This window comes from Oncorhynchus gorbuscha, linkage group LG03, assembly GCF_021184085.1.
Source record: "Oncorhynchus gorbuscha isolate QuinsamMale2020 ecotype Even-year linkage group LG03, OgorEven_v1.0, whole genome shotgun sequence".
NCBI lineage: Eukaryota > Metazoa > Chordata > Actinopteri > Salmoniformes > Salmonidae > Oncorhynchus > Oncorhynchus gorbuscha.
The window spans coordinates 69,759,554-69,774,832 of NC_060175.1; the positions used below are offsets into that span (position 1 = coordinate 69,759,554).

Genomic DNA, 15,279 nt, shown 5'->3' on the forward strand with positions numbered 1-15,279 from the left:
TTCCCTACATAGTGCCCTACTTTTGACCAGGGTGGCAGGGCCCATAGGGCTTTGGTCAAAAGTGGTGCAAAGGGAATGGGGTGCTATTTGGGACGTGGTCTCTGACTGTCTGACACTGGCATACATGTGGCAGTCCATCCACGTCCACTCTGGAGTGCATTTAGCCAGTCTGTGTCAGGACAGTGGGAGATAAAAATATATACAGTAGTATATTTTCTACCCTTTTCGGAGGATAACTTTACATTGTTCTCTTGTATTGAAACAGTGTTTGTCTTTTGTTGTTATTGAATTCATTTAGTTTTTGTCTCATTTACCAAGAGGTCCGAAACCGTCTTTTGACTAACTGTCCTATCTTCTACTTGCCACAATGAGAAGCTGCAGGAATCCCAGGCAGTCAAAGGACAGCCAGTGTGACGACACAAAAGAAAGAGTCTGTTGACAGAGGGACCCAGGGAACACCCATGGCTAGACCCAGACTGAGAGGAAGGAGGATTGAAGTGGGAGAGAGAGGATTTGACAATTCGCTAATAAGGGGTCATTCAATAAATAAATAGTTACACAATCTGTGATACTCAGATATCAATATTTCAGGCCACAGTGTCGTCGTCCCAGCCCCTGGACCCTCCAAACAGAAATATAATAACTAGAATGGGTTTCCCCAATGAGGGCGCACTCCCCTTCAACTGCCCCTGATTTACACATTTTTAGCTACAACTTCACTTGAGCAAAGTGAGGTGTAGAATCACTGATCTACAAAAAGTATTTCCTGCCAAATAATAAGCATAGCGCAATTAAGATTCATAGAGCTACGCCTCCCCTGGCTTACGGCACTGCTACACTACAGCCATCGGGCATCCAGCAATGCCATCAGCCATCAGCCATTGAGGGAACACTTCCTTTGAAATCAATGAAAGCTGCTATACTGCCCGCGTTGTGTCACGTCCAATGACAGCATCCAAGCTCAAGATTCGTAGATGTTCAATTCTCGACGGCTGACGCATTCTATCTTCTATCCTGTGAATTGAAATAATGAGGGGTGGGGGGGGGGGGGTTAATTTCGATTGGTCTTGTCTAGCAGGTAGAACGTCACATTGATGGCAACACAGGTAGTGTGGCTGACTTGTTCGGCGATCCCCCCAAACCACAAATTCACACACAACCAGACATTGATTGACTGATTGGAGACAGCTTGTGTCAATTAAATAATATTTCCTAGGATGTTCTACCTGTAGCAGACCTACAGTAGTGGATAATGCTGGAAATACTGGTAAAGAAAACAACAACTGGCATGTGATACTAAAGAGCCAGATAAGGTGTCTATATTAAGGTAGCCAATGCTTGGTTACGATATTGTGGTACTAAATGTGGAAGACTTGTGTAAAGAATTTGTTTGGAAACATTATTTCAAGTTATTGAACCAACTTTAATTTATTGAATAGCTTGTAACGCAATTGAATACATGTGAATAGTTAAATCCAAATTAAAAAGTGAACTTGGAACAGGATGAAAAAAATGGGTTGTATTTACATTATATATTGTATTGTATTTGTTATTTATTAGGTTTAACCAAAACGGAAATGAGTGTTGAAAGAAATAGGTTGCAACTTGAAATATCGGTTTGGTAATAATCAAATAAAACAATTGGCAATGAATTGTATATATTTGGTTTCAACAAATGTAGCATTTTTAAATTGAGAAAACCTAACTAATTTACTTGTGACCAGTTTTTTAGGTTGATCCAAACTGTCATTTCTTGTGTATATCTATTCAGCTGTGTTTGGCATTCTCCGACGCCCGAGAAACTGATCCGAGAGGGGAGATGCAAGACCATTATATTTCTAATGTTTATTACAGAACTAATGTAACCAGCTATATTTCCTAATGTTTCGCTTAAAGTTAATCTGCCATTTTACCAGGGAAAAGTAGGCTGGCTACACCGAGAAAAGTACTGGAGAAAAGTGGCTACACATCAGTCAAAGTGATGTCTTTTGATAGAATGCCAACTTGTGAATTCTCAAACGAGTGCAGAAGTGCAAATGAAGCACAAAATGTGTTTGATGCTGAGCAAAAATGTCCAATAAGAAGATCTGTATTGTAGATCTGCGCTTAAAAAAAGAATCTGTGTGAAAAAAACAAAGAATTCTGAGTTAAGGCGACCCTTAAGTTCAACTTGCTAGTTATCTAAGTAAGTGGCTGAATTAATAAGGTGCACGGGGCATCATAATGTGTTCGCTTTCTGCCATGTTTGAGAAGTCAAAGCCCTTTGAATGAGTTATCTGTACAGCTGCAACTGCAGCTTGATTTCCTTGCGTTTGTTCTCCTCTCTGTTCTGGGCCGTCTGCTTCTCCCTGTCTTCTTCGCCGAGCAGAGCAGGCAGGCTCCTTGCATTAGCGACTCCCAGACTCCACAGAGAAACAGTCTGTGCACAGTTCTGTCCTTCCTTCAGACAAGCATGCGTCCAAACTTGTTCATTTCATTTGCACAATGTCTTTCGTTCACATTTGCTTGAAAATGTCCAAACCCACCAAAAATGACATTCGGTAGCTCCTACCTATATATGTATAACTATAACTTGATTGGTCTGTCTTTGCTATTTGTGTATTTTGGTTTCCGCTCCTTAACATATTTAGCTAGCAGCCTCCATGGAAATTCTCTATTACAAAGTGCTAATATTGTTACCATTATGGTAATAGAGCCCCTTCTGTACTAAGCCGGTAACACCGTAAATCCCGATGTGAGAGAAGGAAGGTATGAACATCTATAGATTTAAAAGTGTTTTAAATATCTATATCTATCTATAGATTTAAAAGTGTTTGTACTGTGAAACTCTCAAGAGTTGGCTCACATTATGTGATACTACAGAAGTAGTATTTGAAACTGAAAACACTTGAATAATCATGTTCTTTGAGACAATTCTTCTTGACAAAACCAAATGAAGAATGAGTCAGCCTGATGTGGAGCAGTAGAATTTAACTTTGGCCTTATCAAAGGCTTAACAAAACTGTACACACGTAGCAAAGGTCAATTTGTGAACAGTGCCTGACTTTGATCCAGTAGCAGGCAGAGACAACCCACTGCCATGTATTGACACTGACAACATCGCCAACATTCTACGGAGCCATTCTCCTAATTAGAGCCAGAAGCTGTTTGTGTTTCCCGACCATATAGGCTATAAATAGGACCCCGCACACACATAGACGTGTGCACACATGCATGCACACACAGTCTGCATGAAGAGGCTCTGTCAGAAATGAAGAAGAGACACCTGTCTAAGAGAGGCTGAGTTCAGGAGTAGCAGTCGGACTGAAATCAATATTATCCAACATTAGGTTGCCCACAACATTACCACTCTGTCTCCTCTGCACCACCCTGTGAATCTTTTAACACTGTGGTTAAGTAAAAATAACTTATCAACTGTGTGTGAGAGAGAGGGGGAGGACAGAGGGAGCGAGAGAGAGAGAGAGAGAGAGAGAGAGAGAGAGAGAGAGAGAGAGAGAGAGAGAGAGAGAGAGAGAGAGAGAGAGAGAGAGAGAGAGAGAGAGAGAGAGAGGGAAAGGGAGAGAGAGAAAGAGAGAAAGAGAGAGAGGAAGAGGGAAAGGGAGAGAGAGAGATGTGGATGTGGATGACTCGGTTTCTGAGGGAGTTTAATGCGCCATGTTTGTAGGATTGGCGGTAAATTGAGAGGACAGTCTTTTCCCCTCATGCGTTTCCAGGACTCCTGACCCGTTAGTAATTGCTTGAGCTTGGGGGTCTGCCCTAACATAGCCCAGAATTCTATTCTCAGAAGACTTCATTTGCAGTGGCTTGATTCAAATGACTCTTTTACACGCAAGAACCATGATGTCCCAATAATCTGAGTGTGGCCCAGAATTACATAGGGCCATGTGTCTGTTGGAGGTGGAGAGAGAGAGAGAGAGAGAGAGAGAGAGAGAGAGAGAGAGAGAGAGAGAGAGAGAGAGGGGTAAATACTACAGGGGGTTGCTTATGTTACATGTACAGAGTCATGCACATTTAATCTCTCACATAAAACTAAGTGTACTCTCTTTACAAATGTTATTGTTTTTTATACAGAATAAAATTACAATGTAAGAGTAATTTACAATGTAAGAGTTGTAAATCTGGTGTTGAATACACTGGGGGCAGCAAGTGAGTTCTCGCTCTCTGATTATGTTCAATGACCATTGAATGCTCAGTAGAAGCCGAAACCCAGAGGACAACATCCACTGTTGCAGGACACAACTCTGACTTCCCCACTTGACAGAGTAAATGCCTGCCGTGTATATTTACCCAACAAAAGATTGTCTAGGAAGCAAATCATTTAACAATGTGACAATCCAAACCCATCTGAAGCACGTTGGTACATTTTTTTTAAAGGGACTGGCATTTTTCTGATAGGGTTATAACTTTGGAAGTTTGGAAAAGGTGCTTGTACAAGCAAGAGTTTGAGTGTTCGCTTCGATCTTATGAAAGAAACCAATAAAGCAACAAATATGTGACAAGTGAATTTACGCCTCACAAATACAACTATGACTGGAAAGAGGGGAAGGTCTGAGGTGGGCTGGGCATGAGCGTTGCTCATTTCTCCACCTTGCATGTCCATTCATCCAACTAGACAAATGCATGTACCTATTGAATGTCTTGTTACAGCAATAAGGTCCCTCTTTCCCCTGCAGGCTTGAAATGAATCCAAAGGGCTACACTCCCACGATTCACTGCCCTCCATGGGAGAGAGGAAGACGGGGTGAGGTTCGAGAGCTTGACCCTAGAGCATGTTGAGTAGCCAGTCGAAGTGTTTCGCAGTTTTTGCTGTGCGATTGTCTTTGGGACTAATGCACTCTCTAATCAGGTCATTATTCCCCAGAACATAGGGCATTTCTTGTCCTAACATGAAATGCCTAACATAAACGGCAGCGTAGCCTAGTGGTTAGAGTGTTGGACTAGTAACCGGAAGGTTGCGAGTTCAAACCCCCAAGCTGACAACATACAAATCTGTTGTTCTGCCCCTGAACAGGCAGTTAACCCACTGTTCCCAGGCCGTCATTGAAAATAAGAATATGTTCTTAACTGACTTGCCTTGTTAAATAAAGGTTAAAAAAACAAAAAAATAAAAAAAACACGAAGCATAGGGCATTAATAGATCTGTCGGCTATGGGCTTTATACTGTATAAAAGCTGGGTGAGTATGAAGGTGCCTGGTGATGTGAAGTCACTGTCATCATCCAGTGGTCAAATTACCATCAAAATGGACTCTTGAGTAATGATTTCCTGGATGACTAAACCAGATTTAACAACATAGGGGAGTCACTGCTGTGTGACAGTATGACTAAGGCTCAGTGATATCATTGACTACCTCTGGCTATTTAAGTGTCCCTCCTCCCCAAAGAAACCTTCACACTGTGAAACACGGCAGAAAAGGTCGTTGAGGGCTTCATTAGCATTGCTTGATATTTCTAATCAAATAGGCAGGGATTTGTGTGTGTGTCAGACATTTTCCTTGTCTCTTCCTTTCTTCACTCATCACAGAAATACATTAGGGTAAGGGAAGACACTAGGATAGTGCTTTCTTGGCATAAAGTGATATCTCGCTGAATGCAAGGCTGGGACATAGGTCTATGGTTTAAAGACACCTCTAATTACCCTCAACACTCTCCCCTACAGCACATTCTTGACCCATCTTTCCGGGCACTAATTGCGTTCCCTTAGAGACTCTGCTGTAAGTTAGTAAACCAAAGGTATATGCATTAAAGATGTAGGATCTAAATTTGAAACTTGTAGTGCATTTGACATGTAAAAAAGCTTCTGAAGTTTGTAATTTCCACTTAGAAATTTCAGACTTGATTTTCCCTTCCGAAAAAAGTATCAGCTGCTACAAAAATGCCTATTAATTATAATCCAAATTAAGATCCTACATCTGTTCAAGTCTCTATCCTCTGGCTTATCACTAATCTCAATAAGTCAATTACCCCAAGGCAAAACAGTCCGCAGTAGCAGTAAACACATTATATCAGCAGCTCTCACCTCGACACACCGTGCCGTTCTCCACCGCCTCGTGCCCAGCCTTGCACATACAGCGCCCAATGGGCACCATCCACTCCCCGTCCCCGTTACAGTAGAGCTTGATGGGCACATCCACCTCCTCCCCATTGGGCACACACACACCCCGCGCCGCCACCAGGGAGGTGCTCTCCGCCCCCGACAGGGTCTCAGGGAACACAGCGCCATTCTCGACCACGCGGGGGCACTTCCTGTAGAAGACGCGCACGGCGATGAGCGACATGCAGCTGCCGTAGTCCTGGAATGCCAGGTAGAAACCCTGGCGTGACACTGGGCCGAAGCTCCGTACCTCCCTGTTGATTTTCATCACCCGGCTGCCCAGGTCCACCTGGGAGAAGCTCTCGTCGGCTGCGATGGTGTCCACTTTAATCCAGGGGTTTTCCATCCAGGCCGGGGACACCTTGTTGGCCGTGTCCGAGTCTGTCTCGTAGTAGTACAGGTTAAAAGTCTCTTTACAGGAGCCGGGGACGCTGGGGATGGAGCTGCAGTCGCGCACCGAGAACTTAATCTCCACGTGGATGCGCTGGGCGCCGCGCCGGCGGATGAACTTGGTGCGGACCCAGTTGTTCTGGTTGTTGTCAAAGACATTGCACACCTGGTAGGTACGGATGGTATTCATATTCTCATCGTAGCCACTCACCTCCTCCCACTGCCAGGGACAGACAGAGCAAGAGGTCAGTTTAACATCCATGACCAGTGAAAAGTCATCATATTATTTGAATTACTTTGATTACTGGTCTTTAAAAAAAACAAAGAACACATATCATGATTAATGTCAAAATAAACGTGCAATAAGATTCAGTTGATGTATCACTTGGCTCACAGCTTTCACACTGTTTATCTTCCTGGCATCACACACTTTATGAATTATTGATTTCAGTATGACAGGGCAATCTTCCTTCAGCAGAGTTAACAAAACAACATCGCAATTCCTCAGACAGCTCCCACTTTTACATTTTACATGAAAGGCACACGTAGGCAAATTTCCCCCAATTCACTTTGCTTAGAAGTTTATTTTATGAAATAAATTATTAACTCTAACCAACTACATCGGGGGGGGGGGTTCACACATGCTGTTTTGGGGCCTTTTGCAACCTATGACTGGATATATTGCTGCCCCTATGTCACGACTTCAGAATATGATACAGAATCTCTGAACCAATATATATGAAGTCAGCAGGAGAAGACACTATACCCATGGACCTGGAGGAACGCTGTCACGGTTCATGAATCCACTGCCTCCCTCTCTCTTTCTCTCTCTCTCTCTCTCTCTCTCTCTCTCTCTCTCTCTCTCTCTCTCTCTCTCTCTCTCTCTCTCTCTCTCTCTCTCTCTCTCTCGTGTTTGTGTGGGCGTGGTTCCCAATCTCGGCCTGATTGTCTGCGCCAGCTGGAACCACTTATCTTCCCTTTATATGTTCTGTAACCAGTGTTTCTTGTTGTCAGATCGTTGTTACTTCCCTGAGGTTGTGTCGTTACTTCCCTGAGGTTGTGTCGTTACTTCCCTGAGGTTGTGTCGTTACTTCCCTGAGGTTGTGTCGTTACTTCCCTGAGGTTGTGTCGTTACTTCCCTGAGGTTGTGTCGTTACTTCCCTGAGGTTGTGTCGTGTGTCAGTGCTCATCTCTCGCCGCCCTTGTGTGGATTATCTGCTGTGCTCCTTCCTTCCCATCCGGACACACTCCCCTGGATTTCTCAGCACGCTATCACCGGAAGATGCGCTCTAGTCCCAGGTCGGATTCCGTCTGAGTACAGTCTGTCTGTCCTGTTGCTGCTATAAATTGTAATCATTAAACCATCGTTGCTTGCATCTTGCATCCGCCTCTGTATTGTCACAAACGCGTTCAGGAACAAGCGAGGGAGCTTGACTGTATCAGCTCCGTCATGGAGCACATTGTCCAGAAAATGATTCGCTGGGAGAGACAGGGAGTTTCTCCAGCGCCACCACCACCACAACCGGAATCTCCCGTGAACGTTTTTTCCTCTCCGGAATCGAGGATCCATTTATCCCTACCCACGGGATACAACGGAGATACTGCCGGCTGCCAGGGTTTCCTCCTCAAGCTAAACTTATATCTAGCCACGGCCTCCCCAGTACCATCTGACCGTGAGAAGAGTTACGCCCTCGTCTCATGCCTCACCGGGAAAGCCCTGGAATGGGCCAGCGCTGTGTGTAGAAGGGAGGATGCGGCGTTGGACCATTTTGAGGAGTTAACCCATCAATTCCGGATAGTATTCGATCACCCACCCGAAGGCAAAGCAGCGGGTGAGCTTCTCTATCATCTGAGGCAGGAGACGAGGAGTGCACAGGATTTTGCTTTGGAGTTTAGGACCTTGGCTGCCGGCACTGGATGGAGCGACAGGGCCCTGATCGACCATTACCGTTGTAGTCTACGCGAGGACGTCCGTCGGGAGCTGGCCTGTAGAGACACCACCCTCACCTTCGACCAGCTGGTGGACATGTCCATCAAGCTGGACAACATGCTGGCTACTCGTGGACGTCTAGATCGGGGTCTGGTTGTTCCATCCTCGCGCACCCTCTCTCCCGAAGCTATGGAATTGGGAGTGATGGTGCGCAGGGAGACCGGAGGGGGTTCCCGCTTGAGCACCATTCATGGTCGCAGAGGGCACACTGCTGGTCGGTGCCGGGTTGGTTCCTCTGGGAATAGAGAGGACAGGCAGGGCATTCTGGCGTCACCCCAGGTGAGTAGGCACCATTCTCATCCAGAGCCCTCTGCTGCACTAATGTTTGTCTCTGTCTTTTTTCCTGATTTTTCACTGCATTCCCAGTATAAGGCACTAGTTGATTCAGGTGCGGCTGGGAATTTCATTAATAAAAATCTAGCTCATAGTTTAGGGATCCCTATTGTTCCTGTGGATATGCCTATCCCTATTCATGCCTTAGATAGTCGACCATTAGGGTCAGGGTTTATCAGGGAGGTTACCGCACCTTTGTGTATGATAACGCAGGAGGGTCACAAGGAGAAGATTAGTCTTTTCCTTATTGATTCTCCTGCGTATTCTGTGGTGCTAGGCCTACCCTGGTTAGTTTGTCATAACCCCACTGTTTCTTGGCCACAGAGGGCTCTCACGGGGTGGTCGCGAGAATGCTCAGGTAGGTGTTTAGGTGTTTCCGTTGGTGCTACTACGGTGGAAAGTCCATTGTGCGATAGATCTCCTGGTAGACGCTGCATATCCCAAGAGTCACGTGTATCCCCTGTCGCAAGCGGAGACTGAGGCTATGGAGACATATGTCTCTGAATCCCTGCATCAGGGGTTAATTCAGCCATCCATTTCACCCGTCTCCTCGAATTTCTTTTTTGTGAAGAAAAAGGATGGCGGTTTACGCCCGTGCATTGATTATCGAGGTCTTAATAAAATCACAGTGAAATATAGCTACCCGCTACCTCTGATCAATACGGTTATTGAGTTAATGCACGGGGCACGTTTTTTCACAAAATTTGATCTCAGGAGTGCGTACAATCTGGTGTGTATTAAGAAGGGTGATGAGTGGAAGACGGCATTTAGCACTACCTCAGGTCATTATGAGTACCTGGTCATGCCATATGGGTTGATGAATGCTCCATCCGTTTTCCAATCATTTGTAGATGCGATCTTCAGGGACCTGCACGGGCAGGGTGTAGTGGTGTATATCGATGATATTCTGATATACTCTGCTACACAAGCCGAGCATGTGTCCCTGGTGTGCAGGGTGCTTGGTCGCCTGTTGGAGCATGATCTATATGTCAAGGCTGAGAAATGCTTGTTTTTCCAACAATCCATCTCCTTCCTAGGGCATCGGATTTCCACTTCAGGTGTGGAGATGGAGAGCGACCGCATTACAGCCGTGCGTAATTGGCCGACTCCAACCACGGTAAAGGAGTTGCAGCATTTTTTGGGGTTTTCCAATTACTACATGGCAGCTCCCATTACCTCACTGCTAAAGGGGGGCCCGGTGCGCTTGCAGTGGTCGGCTGAGGCGAACAGAGCTTTTGAGCACCTGAAGACTCTGTTTACCTCGGTGCCTGTGCTAGCTCATCTGGATCCCTCTTTGCCATTCATAGTGGAGGTGGATGCATCCGAAGCTGGGATAGGAGCAGTGCTCTCTCAGCATTCGGATACGTCATTGAAGCTTCGCCCCTGTGCTTTCTTCGAAGAAGCTCAGCCCAGCGGAGTGAAACTATGATGTAGGGAACAGAGAACTGTTAGCTGTCGTAGAAGCCTTGAAGGTGTGGAGGCATTGGCTTGAGGGGGCTAAACACCCTTTTCTCATCTGGACTGACTGACAATCTGGAGTACATCCGGCAGGCGAAGAGATTGAATCGTCGCCAGGCAAGGTGGGCCATGTTTTTCACTCGTTTTGTGTTTACTCTTTCTTACAGACCAGGCTCCCAGAACGTTAAGGCAGACGCATTGTCTCGGCTGTATGACACAGAGGAGCGGTCCATGGATCCCACTCCCATACTCCCAGCTTCGTGTCTGGTGGCGCCGGTAGTGTGGGAGCTGGACGCGGACATTGAGCGGTTGTCACATGCAGAGCCTTCTCCCCATGAGTGTCCAGCTGGTCGTCTGTACGTTCCGTCTGCTGTCCGCGACCGATTGATATATTGGGCTCACACGTCACCCTCCTCTGGTCATCCTGGGATAGGTCGGACGATGCGCTGTCTTGAAGGAAGGTACTGGTGGCCCACTTTAGCTAAGGATGTGAGGATTTATGTTTCTTCCTGTTCGGTGTGCGCCCAGTGCAAGGCTCCTAGACACCTGCCCAGAGGTAAGCTACAACCTCTACCCGTTCCTCAACGGCCATGGTCGCACCTGTCGGTGGATTTTTTGACTGATCTTCCACCTTCACAGGGTTACACCACGATCCTGGTCGTTGTGGATCGGTTTTCAAAGTCCTGTCGTCTCCTCCCTTTGCCCGGTCTCCCTACAGCCTTACAGACTGCAGAGGCCCTGTTTACACACGTTTTCCGGCACTATGGGGTGCCTGAGGATATAGTGTCTGATCGGGGTCCCCAGTTCACATCAAGGGTCTGGAAGGCGTTTATGGAGCGTCTGGGGATCTCAGTTAGTCTTACCTCAGGTTTTCACCCCGAGAGTAATGGGCAGGTGGAGAGAGTTAACCAGGATGTGGGTAGGTTTCTGCGGTCTTATTGCCAGGATCGGCCGGGGGAGTGGGCGAAGTTCGTGCCCTGGGCAGAGATGGCTCAGAACTCGCTACGTCACTCCTCCACTAACCTTACCCTAATACACATTGAAAGGGAGTATCAGCCGGTTCTGGCTCCTTGGCATCAGAGCCAGACCAAGGCCCCTGCGGTGGACAATTGGTTTCGGCACTCTGAGGAAACCTGGGAGGCAGCCCACGTCCACCATCAGCGTGCCATAAGGCGCCAGAAAATTGGCGCAGACCGTCGCCGCAGTGAGGCCCCAGTGTTCGCACCAGGGGACAGGGTATGGCTCTCGACCCGAAACCTGCCCCTTCGCCTGCTCTGCCGGAAGCTAGGTCCGCGGTTTGTGGGGCCGTTTAAAGTCCTGAGGAGAGTGAACGAGGTATGTTATAGGTTACAACTACCCACTCATTACCGTATTAATCCCTCGTTCCATGTGTCTCTCCTCAGGCCGATGGTGGCTGGCCCGCTCCAGGAGGCTGAAGTGCGTGATGTTCCTCCGCCTCCTCTAGACATCGAGGGGGTTCCGGCGTACTCTGTTCGATCCGTTTTGGATTCGAGACGTCAGGCGAGGGGCCTTCAGTACCTCGTGGACTGGGAGGGGTACGGGCCGGAGGAGAGATGCTGGGTTCCGGTGGAGGACGTGTTAGATCCTTCCATGTTATCAGAATTCCACCGTCTCCATCCGGATCGCCCTGCACCTCGCCCTCCGGGTCGTCCCCGAGGCCGGTGTCGGGGGGGTGGTACTGTCACGACTTCTGCCGAAGTCGTTGCCTCTCCTTGTTCGGGCGGTGCTCGGCGTTCGACGTCACCGGTCTTCTAGCCATCATTGATCCTTTTTTCATTTTCCATTGGTTTTTGTCTTGTCTTCCCACACACCTGTTTTCAATCCCATTCATTACCTGTTGTGTATTTAACCCTCTGTTTCCCCTCATGTCTTTGTCAGAGATTGATTTGTTGTCAGTGTAGTGTGATTGTTTGTATAGGTGCGCGTCGGGTCTTCGTACCCATGTTTTGTTTGTACATTTATTGTTATGGAGCATACTCGTGGAACTTTATTAAAAGACTCCATATTTAAACTCCATTTGACTCTCCTGCGCCTGACTTCCCTGCCACCTATTACACCTATGCGTGACACCCTAATTGTATTCCGAACAGCAATGCCGTATGAACATGGTAAACGAATAGGGGTACTTATTCCTGATATATGCTGCTGCTCTAAATTGGGCTTCTCATGGTGCTGCAGCTAGAGACGGTTCTGCAAAATGACAAAAAGTTTTAAAAGTTTACAAAATGGTGTGTCATATAATGAGATGCTTTGTTCTACTCACCCCCAATGCTGGATAGATAGTCCATCCCAGCTCTGCTGTTGCCGTCGTAGAGTCCATGAGTATTTCTACAGGGAAATCAAGATGAACAAGTTAATGTGGTATTAAAAATCACAACTGCAAAACAGGGCAACGAAGACAGCAAGACACATGTTACTGTCATTGTGAAATATTGTGGTGAGAGAATAGTATTAACTGTGTATGACTGACCAACGTCAAAACGAGGATAAAAAAAAGTGTTTCTCTAGCCACATATGTACGTTCATCATTATCGCTTGAGGCTTGCAACAATGTTGCCTTCTCTCCCCTCTGTTAGCATTATATATGGAGTCTACACCTGTACATCTCTCTAAATAGATTAGATAATAACTTTATTATCCCCAAGGGGAAATGTTAGCTCTGTGCATACATAAACATAGAGATGGGCATATGCAGACAATAAATACAGGTTCATGAGCGATCAATGATTCATCTGTAAACTACATACACTATACACATCAGTACACTCCGTCACTTAAAATGTTGCCAGGATGCAGTCGTGACAGCTCTATTGGTTAATCATGATACTCCTAACATGGTCTGACAGAATTGCACAATTATGATCATAACACACTTTTGCGACTTGGTGTAGAGTGATATCGTAGAAGTATTGTGTTATGACCCGTGCCCCTGCGTTGTGGTGTTTCAGTGATGGTCTGTGTGCAGTCACGCTAAGGGGGCACAGTGACACTCTGCTGCACCTCAACCACACTTAATACAGGAGGAACGGTAGTGAATGACTCTGCCTGGTGACATCTGCTGTCTCTCTCTCTCTTTCTCCCGCTCTTCAGTATCCGGACACACACGCGCGCACACAGTGAAGCCCATAATCTCTCCTCTCACCACCCCCACCAGAAATGGAAGGGCAAGTAGGCTGTAAGTCTTCCCCACTCTGCCTGTGTAGACTGACACATTTTAAATTATTCACAGGGTCCTATCAGTGAAGTGCTGCTGAGTGGAGGGATGGTACGAACAAGTATATTTAAGCCTTATACGCTGGTAGGGAATACAGGAAGGGGGACAGGCCACAACCTACTCATACAGTGGTAAAACACAGGTTGGACCCTGATTATGTAGACTGAGCACAATTCTGTCTCTATAAAAATGGACCTGGATGGAAACCATACTTGGGGGGAAAGGATTAGAATAAGGGTTAGTTGTTTATCGAGTGTATTTCTCATTATAACACACTGCCTGGTACCCGCACATCTGCAGTTGAGAACAAAGACTTATGGAAAGCCAATAGCATCAATGTCTGGTCCACAGGGACACTGCAACACTGTCTTCCACCCTAGAGAATTAACACTCGCCATTGCAAGGGCCATGATTTCCCCCCGGCAACCACACAACTCGAGCAGGAAAATCTCCTGCTTTTACATTTCCCTATCAATTTGTCCTCAGTCAGGTCGCATGGTCTGGAAAAAAACAGCCCCCAATGCTCTCTCTAGTAAACATCTGTCTTCAACTGTTCAGTACATCATGATACCCACTATCAGATGAACTTCTGAATATTTTTTTCTCTACAGATTTTTTTTCATCTAGGGAGTTTTTCCTTGCCACGGTGCTGCTGATTGGTCTTTGGGATCTAGGCTCGGTTATTGTCAATGTAAGAATTATATATAAATAGAATTTGATTATTGGATTGATTTGTCCCACCATAGGTTGCAGAAAGGGAAGAGACCGTGGCTGACCCTCCCAGTTCTGAGAACGTTCTAGGAACGTTAAACATGACGTTATCCTCGGGACATAGTCGCAGAAAAAAATATGTTGTGGTAGCAGGTGCAGAGAAGTACTTGGGTGGACGTGATTTTGCTGCAGAGGAGTTTGAAGGTGTTGAACGATAGTGTCCCGTCCTCCCAGGCTGTCGGCCTGGTGTAGGATCAGATAGGGCCAAGTAGTGGAATAGTGGTGAGGTTTTAATGTGTGTGGGTTTAAATGGTAGGGACATTTTTCTTCCCTTTTCCCCTTCCCTGTTGTGCTAGTTCCCAGTTTGTTCCGGGGATGTCCCCAGGGACATTTATAGGACACTCTCAGGAAGTTGTGTCATGGACATGGTCCTGTGGAGATTTTGTCTAGTTTACCGGTTTGTTCTGGGGACGTCCTCAGGGACGATTTTAGGATGCTCTTATAATGTACTTTCATGGTCCCCTGGAGGTTTTTGTATTGTTTCCCGTTTGTTCTGGCGATTACCCTAAAGACGTTTTCAGTACGTTCCCAATAAAATAAAATAAATCTGTCATCAGGACGCCATGTGATGGAGCCAATGTAACGTTCTCTGGGGGACCTTTGTGTAGTTCCCTGCAAGTTACCAGAACGTCACTCAGGACCACGTCAACATTTTTATAGGAAGTTCTCAGGACTTTACTTTTACTAGTCATTAGGATGTCGCATGATGATCCCAATGGAACTTTGGGGGACCTTTGTGTAGGTCATTGAGAACCATGTCATTGAGGACCATGTTAGGACGTTTGTAAGATGATCTCAAGACATTTGTTTCACCAGTCATCAGGACGTCACGTGGTGTTCCCAGGTGTCCCAAACCAGAGTTTGTAAAGTTATTAATTGGTATGGGGGGGACGCTGTTCAGTTAAAATAATGTAAAACTCTTTAATCAATGACAATATGATTACATTTGACATGATTACCTAGTACCGAATACGTCTGTACCATTCTCAGAAGTCCCCTACATAATCATT

The 15,279-nt window shown here is 46.2% G+C and overlaps 1 protein-coding gene across 4 annotated transcripts in view; it reads right to left on the reverse strand.

Annotated features, from left to right (window-relative positions):
* The window catches only part of LOC124031805 (ephrin type-B receptor 2-like), an 83,678-nt gene that overhangs the window by 24,177 nt on the left and 44,222 nt on the right, over positions 1-15,279 (reverse strand). For all 4 annotated transcript variants that reach the window (XM_046343485.1, XM_046343483.1, XM_046343484.1 and 1 more), the window contains exons 2-3: positions 12,548-12,612; positions 6,018-6,702 (exon numbers count right to left, since the gene is read on the reverse strand). In XM_046343485.1, coding sequence (XP_046199441.1) covers positions 6,018-6,702; positions 12,548-12,612 — 750 coding nt within the window. The remainder of the gene's footprint in view (positions 1-6,017; positions 6,703-12,547; positions 12,613-15,279) is intronic.